This window comes from Pygocentrus nattereri, chromosome 2 (assembly GCF_015220715.1).
Source record: "Pygocentrus nattereri isolate fPygNat1 chromosome 2, fPygNat1.pri, whole genome shotgun sequence".
Taxonomy (NCBI): domain Eukaryota; kingdom Metazoa; phylum Chordata; class Actinopteri; order Characiformes; family Serrasalmidae; genus Pygocentrus; species Pygocentrus nattereri.
Window position 1 is genome coordinate 40732274 of NC_051212.1, and position 24164 is coordinate 40756437.

Here is a 24164-nt window from a genome sequence, read left to right on the forward strand (position 1 = left end):
CAAAATGCCTCTAAGAGCCATCCTTATCAACAGGCGCCATCTCAGATAATGTTAGAATATCAAGCTGAAGCAAGCCCTATTTTAAAGTCCAAGATATTGTGCACTTTCATTTGTTGCACTGGCTGGTAGGATATTCCTGTATCTAGGAAACAGGAAGTGCGTATATCTTGCAAATAGATTTCAGTGCACTGGGATTCAACCCTAGAGAGATGCTTTCTTGTCATCAGAAAATCAATTATTTACTTTGTTGTTTTTGTAGAAGAAATATCTAAACTAATTGGCCTTAAAATGTAATGAGACTTTTATCTGGAATATTTGACAAGCATATTAAGCTCAAGCTTTCACTACTGTCATGGTGTTGCTGATTTTTAGTGCAGACGTTGAACTACTTCTCCAATCAGTTTCACTTCTCTGTGGCTTGACTATAGACAAGTTCTCTTTCTTTTTTCTGCTGGCACAGCTGTCAAGCTATTTTCCCCTCAAAATTACCATAAATTCTTACTGGCTCCCAACAGAAAAAAAACGTGTCTCAAGCTCACTAAATTGAAAGAATCACATTCGCTGTACTAACATTAATTTGGATTTACTTTAAGCTTGTAACAGACAATGTCATTGAGCATCAAAGGTGAATACCCATCCTGACGTTGACTATAAATTTGTAGCCAAATCTAATATATATATATATCATTTGTATTAGTGTTGTTGTCACAGCATGCTGCTGATTGACAGTTTTAGATAGATTACATGTTTTACATGTTGGATAATCTGTTCCACAAAGTAGTGGCATCCCTAATGCCAAACAGTTTGTTTATAGCAGAGGTCACCTTCCCGCTGTCCTGGAGATTTACCTTTTTTGCAGGTTTCGCCACTAACCCAAATCTAGCATGCTTCATTGAGCTAATGAAGGACTTCTGAAGGCAATAATTAGGTGGATGAGTTGGGGTTGATTAGAGCTGCTGCTGAAGTCTGCGGAAAGCTAGGCCTCCATGAGGAGATGGTTTATAGTGTTTAAGTTCTGTTTTCAAACTTTTCACAGGAACAATGTTCAGTATACATGGAAACTGATGAATTTCGTTTATGGAAATCTATTTGGTTAACATTTTAAGTACTGTGTATGCTGTGGGGTAATTTTAAGAAATAAACAAAACAAGCCTTGTCAGCCTTGAAGACACAAACAACTTTTGTGTCTTCAAATACAGTTGGAAATTATCATATTGAGATTATGGTATTGAGTACTGTCTGCTTTTCATCAGAAGGCAGGACGTGTGGAGGTGATTTCAGGGAAAGCTTGATGTAATGCATGCCTGTAGGAGATACAGTTAGGTGTCTTCCCACACTAAGGCAATTCTGAAGGTGTTACCTAGGGCTGGAATTTAGGTTTTATAGACACATTAGTAAACCAGTCTTTCTCACTGAAGTCTGGGTATTGTCGCTACTTCCAGGAATGTCCCTGCTTGCCTACAGTAGATGGAGAGAGTTTCAGTTAGAGTTAGTGCTGCTGGAAAAAGTCATACCATCTCACTGAACCTGCCATCACACTGCTTTGTGTCTTATGACCTAGTTTCACGCAGCGTATTGGTGCCACACCAATTAGTTGTAGTTGACTGGCATACCTCTGCTGACCATTAATATTTAAACCATGTTTAAAAAAAAAAACAAAAAACAACCATTAGGGGTGTACTTCGTGTACTTCTGGTGCCGGTCCCAAGCCCGGATAAATGGTGAGGGTTGCGTCAGGAAGGGCATCCGGTGTAAAACTTGTACCAAAACTATCATGCGGATCACAAATATGATTGCCATACCGGATCAGTCGAGGCCCGGGTTAACAACGACCACCTCCGGTGCTGTTGACCAGCAGGGTTCCGGTGGAAATTGGACTACTGTAGGTTGAAGACCATCAAAGAGGAGAGGAGGAAGCGGGTTAGAAGGCAGTGAGAGACAAGGAAAGGCAGGAGTGTGGAGGTTAGAGTAGGGACTCTGAACATAGGGACAATGACTGGTAAAGGCAGAGAGCTTGCAGACATGATGGAGAGAAGAAAGGTAGATATTCTGTATGTTCAGGAGACCAGATGGAAAGGAAGCAAGGCCAGGAACATTGGAGGTGGATTCAAACTGTTCTATCATGGTGTAGAGAGGAAGAGAAATGGAGTAGGGATAATCCTAAAGGAACAGCTTGTGAAAAGTGTTCTGAATGTAAAGAGAGTGTCAGACAGGATCATGAGTCTGAAGTTGGAGGTTGATGGTGTGATTTTGAATGTGTTCAGTTCATATGCACCACAGGTTGGTTGTCAATTAGAGGAGAAAGAGGAATTTTGGAGTAAGATGGATGAAGTGGTAGATGGTGTCCCTAGAGAGGAGAGATTGGTGATTGGTGCAGACTTCAGTGGCCAAGGAAACAGTGGGGATGAAGAGGTGCTGGGTATGTATGGTGTGAAAGACTGAAATGCAGACGGTCAGAGGGTTGTAGATTTTGCTTAAGATTAAGTGACCCTTATTAGTCCCACAACGGGGAAATTTCACCCCCACATTTAACCCATCCGTGAAGTGAAACACCACATACACACTAGTGAGCACACACACACTAGAGGGCAGTGAGCACACTTGCCCGGAGCAGTGGGCAGCCCAATCCGCAGCGCCCGGGAGCAGTTGGGGGTTAGGTGTCTTGCTCAAGGACACCTCAGTCATGTGCTGTCGGCTCTGGGGATCGAAGCGGCGACCTTCCGGTCACGAGGCTGGATCCCTAACCTCCAGCCCACGACTGCCCAGAGAGAATGGAAATGGCTGTGGTGAACACGTATTTTCAGAAGAGGAAAGAACACAGGGAGACATACAAGAGTGGAGGGAGGTGCACACAGGTGGATTATATCCTTAGCAGGAGATGCCACCTAAAGGAGATTGGAGATTGTAAAGTGGTGCCAGGGGAAAGTGTAGCAAGGCAGCATAGGGTGGTTTTCTGTAGAATGAGATTAGAAACAAAGAAGAGGAAGAGAGTGAAGACAGAGCCAAAGATTAGATGGTTTAAGCTGAAGGAGGAGGATGGTTGCAGGCAGTTCAGGGAAAAATTGCAACAGGCCTTTAGGGGCAGTGAGGAGCTACCTGAGGACTAGGAAAATACAGCTAAGGTGGTGAGAGAAACTGGCAAGAATGTGTTGGAAAGAAGACAAGGAAAGTTGGTGGTGGAATGAGGAAGTCCAGGAGAGTATTCAGAAGAAGAATGCAGCTAAGAAAAAGTGGGATAACCAGAGAGATGAAGGAAGTAGGCAGGAGTACTGTGAGGCTAGTTGCATAGCGAAAAGAATGGTGGCAAAGGCAAAGGCTCAGGCCTATGATGAGCTGTATGAGAGGCTGGACAGTAAAGACGGAGTAAAGGACTTGTATCGGCTAAACAGAGAGATAGAGCTGGAAAGGATGTACAGCAGGTTAGGCTGATAAAGGATAGAGAGGGAAATGTACTAGTGAGTGAACGATGAGTAGATGGAAGGAGTACTTTGAAGAACTAATGAATGAGGAAAACGAGAGAGAGAGGAGGACAACGGGGGGAGAGATAGTGGATCAGGAAGTGCAGAGAATTAGTAAGGTGGAAGTGAGGGCAGCTTTAAAAAGGATGAAGAATGGAAAGGCAGTTGGTTCAGATGACATACCTGTGGAGGTATGGAGATGTTTAGGAGAGAAGGCAGTGGACTTTTTAACCAGATTGTTTAACAAAATCCTGGAGAGTGAGAGGATGCCTGTTGAGTGGAGAAGCAGTGTATTGGTCCCCATTTTTAAGAACAAGGGTGATGTGCAGAGCTGCAGTAACTACAGAGGTATAAAGTTGATGAGCCACACCATGAAGGTATGGGAAAGAGTTGTTGAAGCAAGGCTAAGGCAAGAGGTCCAGATCAGTGAGCAGCGGTTTGGTTTCATGCCCAGAAAGAGTACCACAGATGCAATTTTTGCATTGAGCGTGTTGGTAGAGAAGTACAGAGAAGGTCAGAAGGAGCTACATTGTGTCTTTGTGGATCTAGAGAAGGCATATGATAGGGTGCCAAGACAGGAACTGTGGTACTGTATGAGGAAGTCAGGTGTAGCTGAAAAGTATGTTAGGGTGGTGCAGGACATGTATGAGGAAAGTGAGACAGTGGTGAGGTGTGCAGTTGGAGTGACAAATGATTTCAAGGTGAAGGTAAGGTTACATCAGGGATCAGCTTTGAGCCTATTCTTGTTTGCAATGGTGATGGACAAGTTGACAGATGAGGTCAGGCAGGAGGCTCCATGGACCATGATGTTTGCAGATGACATTGTAATCTGTGGTGAGAGTAGAGAGCAGGTGGAAGAGAATCTGGAGAGGTGGAGGTTTGCACTGGAGAGGAGAGGAATGAAGGTCAGTAGAGATAAGACGGAATACATGTGTGTGAATGAGAGGGAGGCAGGTGGAAAGGTGAAGATGCAAGGAGTAGAGGTCGTAAAGGTGGATGACTTCAAATATCTTGGGTCAACCATCCAGAACAATGGACAGTGTAGAAAAGAGGTGAAGAAGAGGGTGCAGGCAGGATGGAGTGGGTGGAGACGGGTGTCAGGGTGATGTGTGACAGAAGGATAGCAGCAAGAGTGAAAGGGAAGGTTTACAAGACAGTAGTGTGTCCTGCTATGATGTATGGTTTGGAGACTGTGGCTCTGTCTAAACGACAGGAGGCTGAGCTGGAAGTGGTGGAGATGAAAATGCTGAGATTTTCGTGGGAGTGACAAGGATGGACAAGATTAGAAATGAACAGATCAGAGGGACAGTGAAGGTGAAGTAGTTTGGAGATAAAGCCAGAGGCGCCAGGTTGAGATGGTTTGGACATGTGTTGAGGAGGAATAGGGGATATATTGGGCAAAGAATGTTGGAGATGGAGCTGCCAGGTAGAAGGAGAAGAGGTAGACTTCAGAGAAGGTTTATGGATGTAGTGAAGGTGGACATGGAAATGGTTGGTGTGAAAGTAGAGGAGGCAATGGATAGGGCAAGATGGAGGGAGATGATCCGCTTAAAGGGAGCAGCCGAAAGAAGAAAAAGAAGATGATTTAAAAAAAAAAAAAAAAAAAAAAACTAAACAAAACATGGATTTCACCTTGACCACTATTCTAACTAGGCTAGTTTTACTGGGGAAGGATCTGCAGTATAAATCACCACATAAGTACTGTTGATTGGGGTCCGACGAACATGAGAAGCTAAGGAGCTAAAACTCTGATATCCTAAATATGATAGCTGAATAGCTAAATATAGTCAGATCTCGACCTCAGCCACCCCATCTTCCAGCACAGTTTAGGAGGCGCCTACCAATAATGCAAATTATTTAGCATTAATGTGAGAAATACACAACCTCCTTATTGGATCACCAGTTGAGTTTGAGCAGGGTTTGAACTGTCCGGAAAGAAGGTGCACATTCAAAGAGATGGTAATTTTTGCATTATTAATCATTTTAGATAGGGCTGAAAATCTCTGACCACCTAATGATTGGATTACAGTTCTGTATGAAATGATTCAATGCTTCATGAAATATTTTCATGCTGCAACTTGATTATTTTAATACATTTGACAGTTACATTGTATTTTTTAAATACACAAATGTGTCGACGTTTTGGGATTTTAGAAATAGCAAAGTAATAACAAGTTAATTCCAGCACACCAAATAAATCCACTCATCTCCTTCACCATATGTCATCAGTTTGGATGGTTCAGCCATTGTATTTGCAGTAGTGGGCTATTTTTTTTTTCAGAGAAAATTAAAGCAGGCTTATTTTAGAAAGGGCCTGTTGGGTATACAGGTTCAAGTAGCAAGTGACATTATGTTTGCAGTATTCTTGGGCTGAGAGTGGACAACTGTCATGTCCTGTAAGGCATCTGTGTCTTGTCACTGCAAGAGTTTCTGCTACAGCAGCCTGTAACAGTTATCTGAATTATAGGTAGCCCAGAGCGTTCCATAGCGCTACATGCGCACACACACTCTGGTGTGTGTCACTGAAGGGCAATTTGTGTAGGTTAACTTAGAGAATTGACAATGTGCAAGGTCAGAGTTGGGCAAGGATCTGATTTGGTATAAAATACATGTTTGAGAGGTTCTCAGTTGAGCAAAAGGTCAGTGTATTTAATCAGAACACTGCAAAGAGAGCATTTAGGACAGAGTGAAAGAGTGGTTTCTGTTATCTGTGCTTACAGGATAAAGTGCACTGTTGTGTCCTCATCTCTTTTTTTTTTTTCTCTCTCTCTCTGGGGTGTCACTGTATTCCTCACATCAGACAGATCTTTACTGTCCTAGGCTGGTAGTAATCTAGAGTCTTCTTTTCGATTAGTCAACCTTTATTTGAACTCTGAGTACATTGAGTGTGACCCTCATTAGTTCCATTTACCTGTAAACATTTCACTGTAAATCAGTGCTGATATTGCATTGAAGTTCCTTGATTTTCATGACAATATTTTAATCAGCAATGTAGCCTGAACATAAAACACCATTGTGGTTAAAATAATAAACATATAAATTGCTTCTAATCTTAACTTTTTGTGTTAGACTGCCATGTAAATTAATGAAATGTAAAATAAGGAAAACCATAGCCAAGTAACAGAAAGTCTTATTTCACAATGCTTAGTTAAGAACTGACATTTGGACCAGATAGTAAAGCACTCTTTAACTAAAACTATTGGGGCTAGAATGTTCGGTTGTTGGAAGCCTTAAGTTTCCTAAAATTAGTAACAGATTTTTCCAGTCTGTTTAATTGGAGTCCCCAACCCCGCTTCGATTACATACCCATACCTGACCCTAACTCTGTTAATTGTGGTCGTTTCCTTGAGAATGCACCAGCGGCGAGTGCTTTCCCTTTCAGCCAGGCAGCAAGACGGGCTCCTACTAGACCCCAGCCCCTCACCCAAGGTAGCACTTATTTGGAGACTCATGATCCAACAAGAAAAGTGAGGTCATGCAGACAAAAGAGCGTACTTTCCCTTTGTTTTAGCCAAAAGTAACTGCCACTGCAGTCTCAAACTCCCTTTCTCCCCAGATACCAATTAAGGCAGCTAATTTACAGCCCTGATGAATTACCATCTCTGAGCAGGATCCTAACATGCATCTCTGTAGTCAGCATGTGTTTAGGTGGTACTGTGGTACTGTTCCTATGTGATACTTCTGTCTTGTTTCCATTCATGAATGTTCAGCCTCTATAAGGAGCGAAGGAGCATTTTATAGCTTTTAAACAAGCAAGCTGAAATCAGGTCTGGCCTTGCATAAGTCCAAATAAATTGTATTTCATGGTTTTAATAGTTTTCCTTTGTTTTTTCGTTTTTTGTTCTTTTTTTAATGAAATTACAACATAAGAAAATATCTAGAAGAAAGTACTCAGTTTAGATCTCTCTGAATCTCTCCTGGGCAGAATGATTTTGATAATGATCATAATCTTTTGAAAGCCTCAGAAGAGACCAATTGCAAGTGAGGATTTGAGAGTACAAGGGGTATACACCCATCTTTTTACTATATATAGTTAATATAAGGTTACCAGAAATGCCCAAGCACAAGCTTTATGCGTGTGTGTATATGCGTGTGTGTATATGTGTGTTTGTATATATGTATTATATATATTTGTGTATTATATATGTATTATATATATTTATATGTACACGTGTGTGAACCTGTATACTATAATATAATTAGCAATAAGAGCCAGCTGCGTCTCTTGCTCAGCAAAACAGTGCTATATTTTTGTTAGATTTTTCACATCAGAATTTCTCACATCATTTGTCTCTTACAGTAATATCTAACACACCGCCCTCTGCTAGAGTTTAGTAAATATTATAGTCATTTATGCTGTCAGTAGCAGCAATTTCCAGTGTTGTCATCCCCAAGGTTTGTTTTTAGAACTTGTCAGGACTTGAGTTCATATGTCCTATATTTATTTGAATTTTCTTAAATTTCTAAGCATAACCCTCACTTCATTTAAGTTTTTCAAAGAAATATATTTTGCCTTATCATGTTTTAAAATGGAAAAAAAAAACTTTTGTGAAAAGTTCTTTATAAAACCAGGAATTTGTTGATCCTGAAAATGTAACAAAAAATTAAGGGATGGGTATCATGGGTGATGTTGCTATTTTAAGTAGTTCGAGTTTTTCTGACCTTAATGAAACTATTGATATAAAACCAACATGGAAGAGTCTCAGAGAGGTCAGGTTGCTGATGAATCTAAATAGTATGGTTAATTTTAAATTTGTGTGTTTGCTACATTGGCATTGTCAGTAAACCATCATATACTCAAGCAAAATAGAGTTGTAGATGTGAATCTAAGCCCTTACACATCCTGCTGCATCAGTGCTTGGTCCCCCACAGCAGCCTGTCCATGTCCTCTGACTCTGTTTTGAAGACACGATCACCGTACAGCATTATGTAGCATCCAAAATTTTGTGCTCTGGCGCCGACACTGCAGCTGAACTGCCACGTTCAGTTTCTTAGTGCCCTACTCAGTATTTTGGTAGTACTGCATTTAATTATTTTTCATTTGTTTAAATGAATTCTATTGTACCACTCTGCTGCATGACACTGTGGTCTCGCACTGCTGTGGTCCACTGCAACGATTTTTGAGCTATACAGAGCGGCACAGTGACCACTCTGCCCCACACATTCTGTTTAATCATAGGCTTGTGTTCCCACAACGTGAGCAATATCAATAGCCTGTCTGATAAACTGGCAATGATGTCACAGCATTATTATTGGAGGAGTTGTTTGTGTTTAAACGTTCCCCCAGAGACCAGGCAGCAGGCCAGCTTGGCCAGAAAGCAGTAGGTAAACTACGGCTTCAGTAGCAGCACAGCACAAAGCATCTACTGTTCTCCATCTGAAAACTGTGTATTGTTGTTTGCATGTGGGTGTGTGTGAGAGAGAGAGACAGAGGGTGTGCACATCCCTGGCAAACAATGAGGGAAGTTGTCGTACAATGTGACATAAATGTAAAACTTCAAGACACTTTACCTGAAAATACCTGAAAATATTCATATTTTTTCAAGCATGAAGTTCTGGTTTTTACTGTAAAAATGAATTTGTGAGATCAAACTTTTCCACATGCCCAGCATTTGAGTCGGCATTATAGTGTCAAATTAGAGCCAAAGATTGCTCTTTTCATTTTCCCTTAAGAGAAATAGAAAAGTAGTGGAATCATCCATAAACATAGGTCTTCTACTTATTAAGATAGCTATATACCATGATACCTCTGCTTTTAACATGTTCTCATATACACATGCACTAATGAGTCTTCTTGTCCATTTTTCTCACATGGAAATACAAGATAGATGAAATCTTCTCATGACAGTAGGGCTGGACCTGAATAATTGACCATTCAGATATTTGTTTTTTTGGGTAGGTATTCAGTTTTGAATTCTGAGATTCATTTTTTTCGAATATAGCCTATATATAAAAGCTAACTGCAAAGTACTGTAACTGTTCAGGTTATTGGGAGTCACTTAAACAACTCAAGGTCATGCTCCATAATGCAGCTTTATATTTGCTGAATACAAGGCCGAACACTATTAAGTGTATTAAGTGAAGAAACACAGTCTCTCACAGTACTAAAAGCTAAAAACACAACTCTCTGTTCAGCTTCGGGAAACCCACCACTCAACCAGTATTCATATTCTTAAACAAAAAAATCTTATGTGAAACAGCCTAACAAACATTTCTTCTCCTAAAAAAAAAAGTTATACTTTTTATTTGCACAGTTAAGATGTGGCGGTATAAACCATGCGCTTATAAATCAGGCGCTTAACATCTTGCTCACTCACAGCAGTGAACGTCATGTTAACATGGTGCTAGACAGAATAATTTCCCAGGTTGGCTACAAACAGTGCCCTGCCACACCAGACCCTTACTGAAGCTATAATGTATGCCCTTTGTACCTTGAGTTAGACCACTGCGTAAAGTGCAGATTAACCCAGTCATGCACGGTGCTATTACCCCCCTGCCACTATGAGAGTCTGTTGGGTCTGGTAGATGGAGTGAAACTGTGCTGTGGGCGTCATAGTGCTCTATGAGAAAATCAGCTAGCCTGGAGATTATGATTTTATAGTGCATGAAAAGCCAGAGCCTAAGAAGTGGTATTCAGGACAGCTTTACTTCACATCCATTTGCTGTAAAATTTACAACTAATTAAATATATAAATGCCACTCTGAGGCTGGTAGTGTCATGCAGAAGTACTGTAGGGTGTTTAGGTTGGCGGTTAAGGATACTTTTATGTCTTGTTAGGTTACAGTGAGCAAATAACAGCTATCAGAGTATACACAAACATTACAACTGATCAGATAATTATTGTAGCCTAGCATGGAATACAGTAAATAAAGAATTAGTAACAAACCAAAAAAAGGCTGGTTGCTGAGCAGCATAACTGACTGTAAGACCTGATGGTGCAGGTCTTGCTGTTTTTGCAGTGATTAGCAGGCTGAAACATTCCCTCCTGTGAAATCCCATCCTGGACAGGTGGCAGAACCTCTCCCCACCCAGAGACATTCCAGAGAGGACAGCAGGGGTTAGGGTAACCCACTTCTAACACACATAGACTGGGCCACAGCCACACCATTGGTCATGCAGCAGGGTCACCACACACAAGTTTTTTTTTTAGACCTTGTCAGGACGTGAGTTCATATGTCCTATGTTTATTTGAATTTTCTTAAAGAATTTCTAAGCATAACCCTCACTTCATTAAAAAAAAAAAAATTTTGCCCCATCATCTTTTAAAATTGAATAAAGCTTTTGTGAAACTCTCTTTATACAGCCAGGAATTTGTTGATCATGAAAATGTAACAAAAAATGAAGGGATGGGTATTTTCACCATAGTGACAAAATAGTGACAAGTCGTTTTAAAAGTATTCAAAGAGTCATGGAATTTAAATGTGCCCAGTAAATATCCATATCACACATCAAAAGCTACTTTGAGTACAATAGTGATTATTTGAAAAAAAAAGTGATTTAATGTGATTGCGTTCTATTACCTTTTAAATTACTTGTCTTTTCAAAGTGAAATAATTATAAATACAGAAAAGTAAAATAATTTCAGAAAGAGATTTTCAACAAGAATTTAACTCGCACCAAACACAGAAACTGGACAGTTTTATGAAACCAAGTGATAGATCAGTGTTTAGTATTGTACCTTAGAGAAACGATTATTGATTTTGCCTTTAGTAGAATGGCCAAACCCAAGTGGAGCAATATACGGAACTAGTTCAAACATAAATATGTTGTGTACAGTATGTTTTTGAGACGTGCATATTGAAAATCAGAAATCAAGCTTTCCCAAGGAAAAAAGAACAGTGATTTTAACAGGAAAAAAGTACACTGATACTAAAAGCTCTTGGACTACACAGTGAAACAAGTGAGCAATGTAGAATAATCCAGTGCATTGCATTTCATGCAATATAAAACCATACTGCTTTCTTCTTTTCCCTATTTGCCTTATTTGTTAAAAATCTATATTATGCCAAAATCAAAATATCTGCTAGAAATCTTATTTTGAGACCCTTCATTAACAATAAGAAAAAAATAAAGGCCATTCTGAAAACTCTGGCTGGCAGTTATTTTTGTTCTATCTGCTAAAAGGCTGTGTTGGATCATAAGGGGTCATGTTGGCGAGTCGTGCTCAGGCTTTGATGGTGGCAGTATTTAGACACACTCCGTCTGCTCTCTGCAGATTCAGCAGTTAGATAGAAATTACCATGATCTTCAATAGGGGTGGAAATCTCTTGGCACCTCATGATTCGATTCACTTACGGAGTGTGTCTACAAATTGGCAGAGGGCGATTATAAATATTTATTATTTATAAATAATATTGTTAAATATTATTATGCGATTATAAAACGATTATCGATGCATCTTGATGCATCTTTTTTTCTATACAAGATTTTTCCCCTCACTGTGTGACAGCTTGGTACCTTTAAAGGCAGGTATTTGTAATGATCTATAATGAATTTACTTCCAATATCTTTTATTAATAAAACAAATGGAAGTGATGTGGCAAGTGAACTGGACGGTTCTCATTCACTGCTTTTGTTTAGAGCACATTAGATGCTGCTGCCGCTCATCTGCGATAAAATGCGCAATTACGGTGAAATAAGATCCAGTGGCAGTGGATGTCCACGCAGCACGTTACAGCCGTCCTCCCTATTTTCTTTATAATGGGACGTGAGCAACACAGCGCAAAAGCCCTGTTTCTCAATGAACTGGCGTGCAAGACTGCAGGTCACTTAGCAACACGGTCTCTCCTGGCTAGTAGTCGAAGGCAAAGAGAGATTTAGCTAAGACGAACATTTGGAGACTTAATCGCATTTATAAGCAGCGCAGTTGGTTTCCTGGAAGAAAGCAAAGAGAGACTGTCAAACACTAAAAAGTTGTGAAGCTGAAGTTGCTTCTCTTTCAAATTTACCCGTTCCTTCTTAAATGGTGCCGCATTTACATTCGGCGCCTCAGTCAGAATTTAAGGTGGAACGGAAAGTTTTTAACAAGAAGCTAGAGAATAATAAACGACTTCAGCTTTGTAAACAGCCGAATGGTGAGAGACATTTTACAATAAGCTGCTCTACTTCTGAGGAAAAGTTTTCTGTTTTCTGGTGGAGATGTGAGGAAAGCGGCTATAGTTGAGCTAAAGCTTTAAGCAGAGCACAATAAGGCTGTGTTTTAGTTCACAATTTTTTGCCTATATTAGGACATTAGCACATACTGAGACATACAGGACATTAAATGTTGTGGCTCCCAAGGTGGTTTGATTTTTGTTGAAAGGACAAAATGGCTCCTCTTAACATTTGGGTTGTGGCTCCTGACCAAATCTGGCTTTAAAGCGGAGGGAGCCGGTCGGATTTCTCGCTCATCCAGTGGTGTCGCCACCGACTTCTCTGGGCCCGAGCTCATCTGAGATGGACTGATGTGGAAAAGTGTCCTGTGGTCTAACGAGTCCACATTTCACATTGTTTTTGGAAATCATGGACGTCATGTCCTCTGTGCCAAAGAGGAAAAGGACTGTCCAGATTGTTATCAGCGCAAAGTTCAAAAGCCAGCATCTCTGATGGTATAGGGGTGTGTTAGTGCCCATGGCATGGGTAAATTGCACATCTGTGAAGGCACCATTAATGCTGAAAGGTACATACAGGTTTTGGAGCAACATATGCTGCCATCCAAGCAACATCTTTTTCAGGGACATCCCTGCTTGTTTCAGCAAGACAATGCCAAGCCATATTCTGCACGTGTTATGACAGCGTGGTGTCGTAGTAAAAGAGTGCAGGTACTAGACTGGCCTGCCTGCAGTCCAGACCTGTCTCCCATTTAAAATTTGTGGTGCATTATGAAGCTCAAAAAGCAACAACGGAGACCCCGGACTGTTGAGCAACTGAAGTTGTACATCAAGCAAGAATGGGAAAGAATTCCAACTAGAAAGCTTCAACAATTAGTGTCCTCAGTTCCCAAACGCTTATTGAGTGTTGTTAAAAGGAAAGGTGATGTAACACAGTGGTAAACATGCCCCTTCATTGGAATTGAGGTTGTAGTACAATAGGCTAATTTCCAACCCACTCCTTATTGGCTGGTTCATTGTTTTGCTGTGAGAAGGCTTTCCAGCAAGTTCTGACTCTTTTGCATTTCTGACACACCCTTATCTGCCTTTCCTTGGTGACAGTTATTTGTACGTTGCAGCACCCCCCCCCCCCCCCCCCCTTAAGGGTCATAGACAGGAGCCTCTTGTGTTGGACCTGGCACGCACCCTGCTGTAATTGTTTTCTGGCAGCACTGCCATACAAATAAACACACACACACACACACACACACACATCAGCGCAGTATGTCATCCAGGGCATCCAAATAGTTCCGGCTTATTAGAACCTTGGTGGAGCCTAGCAACTACAAAGCGTGCAAAAACCCAGCACACTGCTATACACTATCGCTCTCAAGTAGTGTAATGTATATTTATATTCAACACACATTTCATACAGTGAAGGAAATAATTATTTGATCCCTCACTGATTTTGTAAGTTTGCCCACTGACAAAGAAATGGACAGTCTAACTTTTAATGGTAGGTTTATTTTAACAGTGAGAGATAGAATATCAAAAAGAAAATCCAGAAAATCACATTTTATATAGAAAATATATCAATTTATTTGCATTTCATTGAGTGAAGTATTTGATCCCCTAGCAAGACAAGACTTAGTACTTGCTGGCAAAACCCCTATTGGCAAGTACAGAGGTCAGATGTTTCTTGCAGTTGATGACCAGTTCTGTGCACACATCAGGAGGAATTTTGATCCGCTCTTCTTTGCAGATCATCTCAAAATCCTTAAGGTTTTGAGGCTGTCACTTGGTAACTCGAACCTTCAGCTCCCTCCACAGGTTTTCTGTGGGATTAAGGTCCGGAGACTGGATAGGCCACTCCATGACCTTAATGTACTTCTTTTTGAGCCACTTCTTTGTTGTTTTGGCTGTGTGTTTTGGGTCATTGTCATGCTGGAAGACCCGTTTCCAGTGTCCTGGCAGAGGGAAGGAGGTTTTCACTCAGGATTTTTACGGTACATGGCCCCGTCCATCCTCCCGTCGATGCAGTGCCCTTAGCAGAGAAACACCGCCCAAAGCCTAATGTTTCCACCTTCATGCTTGACGGTGGGGATGATCCTTGGGGTCATAGTCAGTATTTCTCTTCCTCCAAACACAGTGAGTTGAGTTGATGCCAAAGAGCTCGATTTTGGTCTCATCTGACCACAGCACCTTCTCCCAAGCACTCTCCGAATCATTCAGGTGTTCACTGGCAAACTTCAGACGGCTTGCACATGTGCCTTCTTGAGGAGGGGGACCTTGCGGGCTCTGCAGGATTTTTATCCATTGCGGCGGGTAGTGGGTTACCAATGGTTTTCTTGGTGACTGTGGTCAGAGCTGCCGTGAGAGCATTAACAAGCTCCTCCCGTGTAGTTGCAGGCTGATTTCTCACCTTTCTCATGATCATTGATACCCCATGAGGTGAGATCTTGTGTGGAGCCCCAGACCAAGGTTGATTGATGGTCATTTTGTTTCAATACAATCTTGACCCTGACATTAGAAATCTCTTTTGTCTTGGCCATGGTGGAAAGGTTGGAGTCTGATTGATTAATTGATTTTGTGGACAGGTCTCTTTTATACAGGTGACAAGTTGAGACAGGTATCTTTAATGTTGGTGACGCGTTGAAACTAGGAGTATCTAACCGGTCTGTGGGAGCCAGAGCTCTTAATGGTTGGTAGGGGATCAAATACTTATTTTACTCAATGTAATGCAGATCAATTTATATATTTTCTATAATGTAATTTTCTGGATATTCTTTTTGATATTCTATCTCTCACTGTTAAAATAAACCTACCATTAAAAGTTATAGACTGTTCATTTCTTTGTCAGTGGGCAAACTTACAAAATCAGCGAGGGATCAAATAATTATTTCCTTCACTGTATATGCTAATTCCAAACTGCTGCCTGCAACATCTTCTAAAACAGTTTATACAGGGCCATTTTGAGACTAGGAAGTTTGTGGAAAACACGTCTTGGTACTTTCCACAGGTAAACAAGTGAACAGGTAACAGGAGATGCTATTATGATTGAGGATAAAAGGAGCATTCACAAAAGGCACAGTCACCACTTAGCAAAAAACTGCATAAGCAAATAGAGCAAAGTTTCTCTACATACAATTGCAGAGTTTATAGATTTCACCATTTACAGCCCATAACATTGAAAGATTGAGAGCATCTGGAGAAATTTGTGTCAAGGGCAAGACTGACAACTAATATCAAGTTGCCATGACTGTCAATCCCTTAGAAGGCACTGTGTTAAAAACCAACATGCTTCTGTGATGAACACACCACATGGTCTCGAGAATATTTCTGAAAACCCTTAGTCAGTGAGCACAGCTTGTCACTGCATCTACAAATATAGCTAAGATTCAAAAGCCATTTATCAACAAGATCCCAGAATGACTCCTCTGGGATAAAGCTCACAGAGATGGTGTGACGCAAAGTGGAAACGTGCTGTGGTCTGTTATGTCCACTTTTTTGTCCTCTCTGGAAATGTCATGTTCTTTGGGCCAGAGAGGAATAGGGCCATCCCAGTTGCTACCAATGCAAAATTCAAAAGCCAGTGTTTGCCATGGCATGACAGTGTGTTACTGCGAATGGTTTGGGTAAATTTCACATCTGTGAAGCATTAAGGTTGAGGGGTACATGCACATTTTGGAATAAGATGTGGTGCCATCTAGACAATGTCTTTTTTTAGGGATGTCCCTGCTTTTTTCAGTCAGACAGTGCTGCACACATAACAGCTTGGTTGCATAATTAGAAAGTGCAGGCGCTAGACTGGCCTGACTGTACTCAAGATCTATCTAATTGAAAACTTCTGCCACATTATGAAGCATAACATTCAGACTGTTGTCATTTCAAGTCAGATTCGTATGAAATAGCACTAATGCTTATCCCACACCTCCTAATCAAGAGTGACATCAGGCAGCCCAACTTTGACCTTGATCCCTAACTTGGGCTTTCTCAAAGCTGCTCCAATCACAATTCCACATTCACAATAATTGATGTCGACCAATGATTACTGAACATTGCGAAAGAGAAGGTAATGTAACGCAGTGCAAAATACGCCCCTGTCACAACTTTTTTTGGAACATATTGCAGACATCAAATTTAGAATAAGTGGATATATAGAGAGACTATTTTCACTTGAGACATCAAAAAGGTCAAAAAGAATTTACAAATGATTGACTATATTTGCATTTTTCTACTGTTACAATTTATTTTTTTTTGGAATTGCATTTGTCCATCAAGTAGGCTTAATGTATATAATGTACGATAACAGTGGCATGGTGAGGAGAAAATAGTTCTGTGATTTTTAAGAACCTAGCAGGCTCTATTTTACTGGGCTAATGGCTACTGAAGAGACGCATTACAAGTAGTGCTAGCCCACAATGTGGCACATTAGATTTGACAAGTTGATGAAATTCTTATAGGATGTGCTGGATGATTAGTAAAACGTTATCTCATTTGTCATAGGCAAAACATAATTGTGTGGTATCTTTCAGAGAGCTTGGTTTTGCTACCTTTCAGAAAGGGAAATAGCAGTACTAGCAGTCTTTGTTTTGCATTATCTTAAGAGTGTTATTTCTGGAGCTCATGGACAAACTAAATGTCTCGACATCGCTCCGGGAGAGATCATTGACTCTATATAACTGCATTGTTGGCTGTTTCCCTAATAATTTCACATGTCTGTGAATGGCATATGAAGTCTCTGGAGGTGTGGTTGGTTGGTGTGGTGTAGTGGGTAACACCTCTGCCTTCAGCCTCAGATTATGATGGGAAGATACCAAGCCAGGAAAAACAGCAGCGTAACATTTTAGGCTTAACAAAAGCCACAGAATATGGCAGTCCCACGCATTCTCCTGGGATAGGCCCTGTTACTCGCTTTGGCCTTTTGCTGTGAATTCTCTTGTGCTGCTTGTGAAAGATTGATGTTGTGCTAGTGCTAATGACCCAGTCTCCTCAAGAGGCAGCCCAACTTTGACCTTGGTTCCTAATATGTGCTTTTCTCATTGCTGCGCCAGTCACCTATGCAGTGATCATGTCAGCTGGGGGGTGCTGGAGCCTATCCCAGCATTCTTCGGGCGGAAGGCAGGATACACCCTGGACAGGTCGCCAGTCCATCGCAGGGCAGACAGACAGACACAGACAGTCACTCACACCCAGGGGCAATTTAGCATGTCCAATTGGCCTGACTGCATGTCTTTGGACTGTGGGAGTGTTTCTCAATCCTGTTCTTGAAGCACCAAAGCTTCAAGGGAGTCCAGCATGGCTGTATCTTTTTTCATGTTTAGTTATTTATATACAAGGATGGGGAACCTTTGTGTGGGTGATTATGCCTTGGACATGTGAAAGAAAGTTTTTATTTTTTTCTATTATTTTTCATTCATTTATTATTATTGTGTTAGGTGATTCCTGAAAATGTGGCTCTGTTCTTCCTGTCTGGACTGTAGAAATGAATAGTTGTGCTGCACTGCCCTCTACATGTCATTATAGTTCCCTCATATTGCATTCGAAAGAGTTAGAGGTGACTCAATTTCCAGCCACAATTTCCAGTCCACGATGCTCTTGTGTCTAACAGTACCTTTTTATTTGTTTATTTATTTATTTACTTATTTAATATAGGAAAGTGATTTTGCTTAACATTAGCAAAAAAATGTTCTTAGCACTTAGAGTTTAGAGCACTTTGTTGTTTTGTAGTTGCTTTTTTTTTTTTTTTTGTAAACAGCGTTATAAACACTACAAGTTCCACCTGTACCATCTCTGAAAAGAGATGAGGCATGGTAGTAGCCACTGGTGTCATCCTTTGCATGTAGATTTCGTGCAGTCTTTGACTGTGGTGTCTTTTCTGTCCCTTGTGTGCAGACGTGAAAGGCCCACCAAGTCATCGTTTCTCATGCGGACAGTCACCTTTCTCCGAGCCCAGTGTCTGGGAAAGGAAGTACTGCATCCTGACTGACAGTCAGCTCATCCTGCTTAACAGAGAGGAAGAGGTAAGTTTGACATTCACTCATTTTTGTCTCTCATTTTCTATTTTATTAAACTGCTGAGAATAAGGGATGGCGTGAAGAAGGAGAGTTGTGTTGTGCTGAAGACTTCAAGCTTTGTTTATGAACAGGTCATATTAACCCTTAGTCATCATTGCCATGTAGCTCTGATGTTTAATTACAAATGCATTGCTGTTAGTTACATCATGAATTAAATGTACATTCTATGTCCACGTGTCTAAGTGCAATTTGTGTGCATTTGGTTTTATAGTGAACAGTTATAGACATAGCAAAAATATCAAGGATGGTTTTCCTTTTTTGTCAAATTCAAATCATACATAAAACATCTCTCACCTTCTCATGGACCAAAATTCAGTATTCATTTAACATTTAGTATGCAGATATCTAACATCATTTCTCTGTTTTCATGTGCTACGAGTGAGAAAAGGCTAATATAAAGTAACAACATGCTTTTATCATCAGCAGGAAATATGACTTTTAAGGCTCGCATCTATGACCTTTCTGATGTGCTGTGAGAGTATGTGCCCCCATGACTGTAATCTGTCTGGCCTTTCCCCAGATTCCGGCAGAAGTTCATGAGAGCCCCACAGGTTTGTCTTCCAAGGGCCGCAGTCTGAGGAGAACAGTCAGTGTCCCCTCAGAAGGACAGTTCTCCGAGTATCCAGTCGAGGGAGCTTCTGTGCTAGGTAAGACAAATGCACAGCAATGATGTTTTCTTAGGAATTAATCTGTGCTGGGGTTATATATTAAACAGTGTTTTAAAAACTTACCACAACAAATGTAGTGGTGCTACATTTGATGCTTGATGATCCATATTTGTTTGCTATATTTGTATTTTTAAAAACCTTGTCATATGAGCAAGCCAATGACTGCAATGCTATTTAATTGATTCGTGAGAAGCACATTCTAGCCTGACAGCTGAATTTTAGGCATGGCAACAGATTGTGGAAGGACAGAAACTTCCTACCTATAATGTTGATAATGTAACTGCTGAGCTTTTTAGCCAGATGCATTAGAGATGCAGATGGAATACTGCTGTGGATTTTTCAGCTTGTTTCGTAAATAGGCATGCTTATCCTGTTTACAGCATTGCAATGGCTGCTGGCCTTGTGGGTGCAGTGGCAGGACACAGGCCTTGGTGTTATTGTGGGCTAGGATAGAGGCAACAAAAATGTCCCATTCTCCTGTGTCATTTGTTCCCCCGTGACCCTTTCATGCTGCTCCATTGTGCACTCCAAGCATTAAAGAGGAGGTGGTTATTTATATCTTGATGTATACTGTTTAACAATACATCCCTCTGTTACTGAGAGAGGAATGTATTTGTTTGGCTGTTTACATTAAGGCTGTGATGAACCTTAACAGATAAACCATTGAAGACTAAGCTGTCTAAATCAGAAAACCATTAACTTTTTTTTGGTATCAGAATAAATGGAAAAGAAAATGCATACAGAACGTTAATGTAATGCATTATGATACTATGTAATAAATTGGCTAATTGTGGAATTACATTAAAATAATGTAAATTAAATGTAAAACAAGAAGTACACTAATTACTTTTTTGTGGAGTTTTCCTCCTGGGGTTCACTTATAACTTATGCATGGTTTTACATACCAAATTAAACAGGGTGTTTTTTGTTATTGTGTCCCTAAGATTGATGTATAAGGTACTCTGTTCTGATTCACTGCCCTGTGTTGTTCCTCATTCAAAAAGCAGATGGAGGTTGAATAGGCTGAAGTATACTGATGCCAAAACAGGGCTCTATCTGAGAGATTCATCTCATTAATAAGATACTGCACTTCTTCCCTTTAAGCAATAAGCGCTAGTCCTATATAAGTAGGTGTATTCATGCCATGTCACATGTTCACAAATTCTATCACTTTGTGTGTGTATGTGTGTGTTTCATATTTAGGATGGATGATTACTAATCCATCTGTCCTTATTGATAATCTTAGTTTGGCAGAGATCATATTTGACTAGCATGAAACTAAAAATATTATTTCCCCATCACTGTTTATTGCTAGTGCTCACATGGAGACCTGGAAGAAGTAATTATTTTTTCAATTATGAAACAGATTCTCTTTACATTTATATAAACAAATCTCAAGGGCACTGTGATTTAGTTGATGCAGTGTTCCTTACACCCCTGTATTTTTAGCCACACTTCTTGGCTTTGTCCTATCAATTAAATTGAACAACTTTATTGAAGTAAATGGAAAAGCATAAAAAATAGTCCATAGAGTGTGTCATGGGACAAGCTGTACTTGTGAGCTCTGCTCAAGTTTGAGCTCGCTGTAGTTAGTAGCTAAATTAGAATATGACAGAAAGTAAAGTACACATTAATGACTAATATCTGTTGTATGAGAAACCTTATACTATAATTAGTAAATAAACCTCACTGTTTTTTTTCTTGTTTGATGGTAACGCTAGCACAGCTTTAGTCATTTCAGCTGATCTGTCTTGTCCTGCTTCCTCTTTGCGGTTCACACCAGTATCTCTGCTATTGTGTTTCTTTCAATGGCCTCTTAGAAAAAAGAAGCCGAGTGGGTTTGACCAGCTTTGGGCACACAGGCTTTTCTACATTCCTGCATGTCAAGCTAGGGCTGAAACGGTAGTAAACAACGTTGGTTGTTTTTGACTTATGCTTTTAAGTTGAGTTTCCTGATGTCATTTGGTAGGAGAGATGTAAATGCAAATTGGATTTTCAGGCCTAATATGGAGTTCTTGGGTAAGTATTTAACTTTTTGCTTGTCACGATTGAGTGTCTCTGGGAGTTATATTGCCAATTATGAAATTAGTATCTGATGGCTAGAAATGTTCCTTGAACATATACTAAATATGTCTTTTAGGCATATCTGATAATTTAGGTCCTCTTTTTAATCTGCATGGTGCTTGTGACATTTGTTACAACACTTATGTCTCACAACAGTTGTGTACTGTTTTTGACTGCTAGTGAAAACACTACCTTTAAAACCTTCATGTACTCAATTTGCAGATATTATTATTATTATTATTATTATTATTATTATTATTCCTCAAACAGTATATTTACACCTCAGTTTTATTACTAACAGTGCATTGCTGTGTTGATTATTGTGACATTAACTTGCGCACATCCATTATTTCATCAGACTGCACTGGATTGATTAGTCTCAAGTTTCCACCACATGTTCATACATTTCCAAAATATACACTGCTCAAAAAAATAAAGGGTGCACTCAAATAACACATCCTAGATCTGAATGAATGAAATATTCTCATTGAATACTTTGTTCTGTACAAAGTTGAATGTGCTGACAACAAAATCACACAAAAATCATCAATGGAAATCAAATTTATTAACCAATGGAGGCCTGGATTTGGAGTCACACACAAAATTAAAGTGGAAAAACAAATCAAGGCTGATCCAACTTTGATGTAATGTCCTTAAAACAAGTCAAAATGAGGCTCCGTATTGTGTGTGGCCTCCACGTGCCTGTATGACCTCCCTACAATGCCTGGGCATGCTTCTGATGAGGTGGCGGATGGTCTCCTGAGGGATCTCCTCCCAGACCTGGACTAAAGCATCCGCCAACTCCTGGACAGTCTGTGGTGCAACGTGGTGTTGGTGGATGGAGCGAGACATGATGTCCCAGATGTGCTCAATCGGATTCAGGTCTGGGTAACGGGCAGGCCAGTCCATAGCTTCAATGCCTTCATCATGCAGGAACTGCTGACACACTCCAGCCACATGAGGTCTAGCATTGTCCTGCATTAGGAGGAACCCAGGGCCAACCGCACCAGCATATGGTCTCACAAGGGGTCTGAGGATCTCATCTCGGTACCTAATGGCAGTCAGGCTACCTCTGGGGAGCACATGGAGCTGTGCAGCCCTCCAAAGAAATGCCACCCCACACCATTACTGACCTACTGCCAAACCGGTCATGGTGAAGGATGTTGGAGGCAGCAGATCGCTCTCCATGGTGTCTCCAGACTCTCTCACGTCTGTCACATGTGCTCAGTGTGAACCTGCTTTCATCTGTGAAGAGCACTGGGCGCCAGTGGCGAATTTGCCAATCCTGGTGTTCTCTGGCAAATGCCAAGCATCCTGCACGGTGTTGGGCTGTGAGCACAACCCCCATCTGCGGACGTCGGCCCCTCATACCATCCTCATGGAGTCGGTTTCTAACCGTTTGTGCAGAAACATGCACATTTGTGGCATGCTGGAGGTCATTTTGCAGGGCTCTGGCAGTGCTCCTCCTGTTTCTCCTTGCACAAAGGCGGAGGTAGCGGTCCTGCTGCTGGGTTGTTGCCCTCCTACGGCCTCCTTTACCTGAGCCACTTGTGTGGGTTGGAGAGTCCATCTCATGCTACCACGAGTGCGAAAGCACCACCAACATTCAAAAGTGACCAAAACATCAGCCAGAAAGCATAGGTACTGAGAAGTGGTCTGTGGTCCCCACCTGCAGAACCACTCCTTTATTGAGTGTGTCTTGCTAATTGCCAGTAATTTCCACCTGTTGTCTATTCCATTTGCACAACAACATGTGAAATTGATTGTCAATCAGGGTTGCTTCCTAAATGGACAGTTTGATTTCACAGAAGTTTGATTTACTTGGAGTTATATTGTGTTGTTTAAGTGTTCCCTTTATTTTTTTGAGCAGTGTATGATATATAATACCATTGTCTGTTTGTTTGTTTATTTATTCATTTTTAGCTCTGGCAACAAGAAACAAACAAGTGTTATAATAATAATTAATAATTATGCTTTCTTTAAACTCTTTTAAAAGCTTTTGAAGTGGAGATGCCTACTTATGAGTTTACCAATGTTTTTGGATTATCTTTTTTGTTCTTGAACTTCACAAAGTGAAGGCAGGTGTTGCATGCTTGTCTGTAATAGGTCAGCATAAAAAAGAATGTGTGTGAGTTCTGAGTTCTTAATGCTCTGACATCATTAAATTCCACTCACAAGGGATCCTCTCCTAAGCAGATGAATGAAATACAGAGCGTAAACATTGACAAGCTGGAGGTAACCTTGGGGCGGAAGGAGCAATGTCACCTCTCCTTCCTGTTAAGATTTGTTTTGTTTACAGACATAAAATAAAATAAATAAAATAACTGATAATTATAAAAATAAAGTGACATTCAAAGAGTATTACAGTATCTCATATGGCTTGGCAGTAAGTTGCCCTCCCTGGGGTTACTTCCAGTGAGAGAAGTGGAAGCTGAACTAAACCTGAGTAGAGGGGGAGATTCACTCTCACCTGGCAAAATGTTCTGTATGTATAAGTAAACGTACCATGGCAGACATTAATTATTGTCAGATGTCAACACTAATGAAAGCAGAGTGCTGTCCATCTTTTCAGACATGACTTGCTTATTCATCTTACCTGTCACAGAAAATGTAGAGGAAGGCAACTTATGCAATACAGAGCATTGCAGTTGAGAAAAAAGAGCCTTAAAGAGCATTAGAACACCTCCCTCCCTTGTTCAATCCCTCTGTTTTTCCCTCCCTCCTCTTAGTGAGTGTGCAGTGCTTGTGCTGTTTTAGCCTATGTGGCAGATGTACTTGGACCTCTGTGTTATCTATAGTGGTGTATTATTCTCAGTGTTATTCTCAGG

The 24164-nt window shown here is 40.6% G+C and overlaps 1 protein-coding gene across 4 annotated transcripts in view; it reads left to right on the forward strand.

Annotated features, from left to right (window-relative positions):
* The window catches only part of rasal2 (RAS protein activator like 2), a 118219-nt gene that overhangs the window by 27069 nt on the left and 66986 nt on the right, over positions 1–24164 (forward strand). For all 4 annotated transcript variants that reach the window (XM_017710978.2, XM_017710975.2, XM_017710976.2 and 1 more), the window contains exons 2-3: positions 18423–18550; positions 19125–19251. In XM_017710978.2, coding sequence (XP_017566467.1) covers positions 18423–18550; positions 19125–19251 — 255 coding nt within the window. The remainder of the gene's footprint in view (positions 1–18422; positions 18551–19124; positions 19252–24164) is intronic.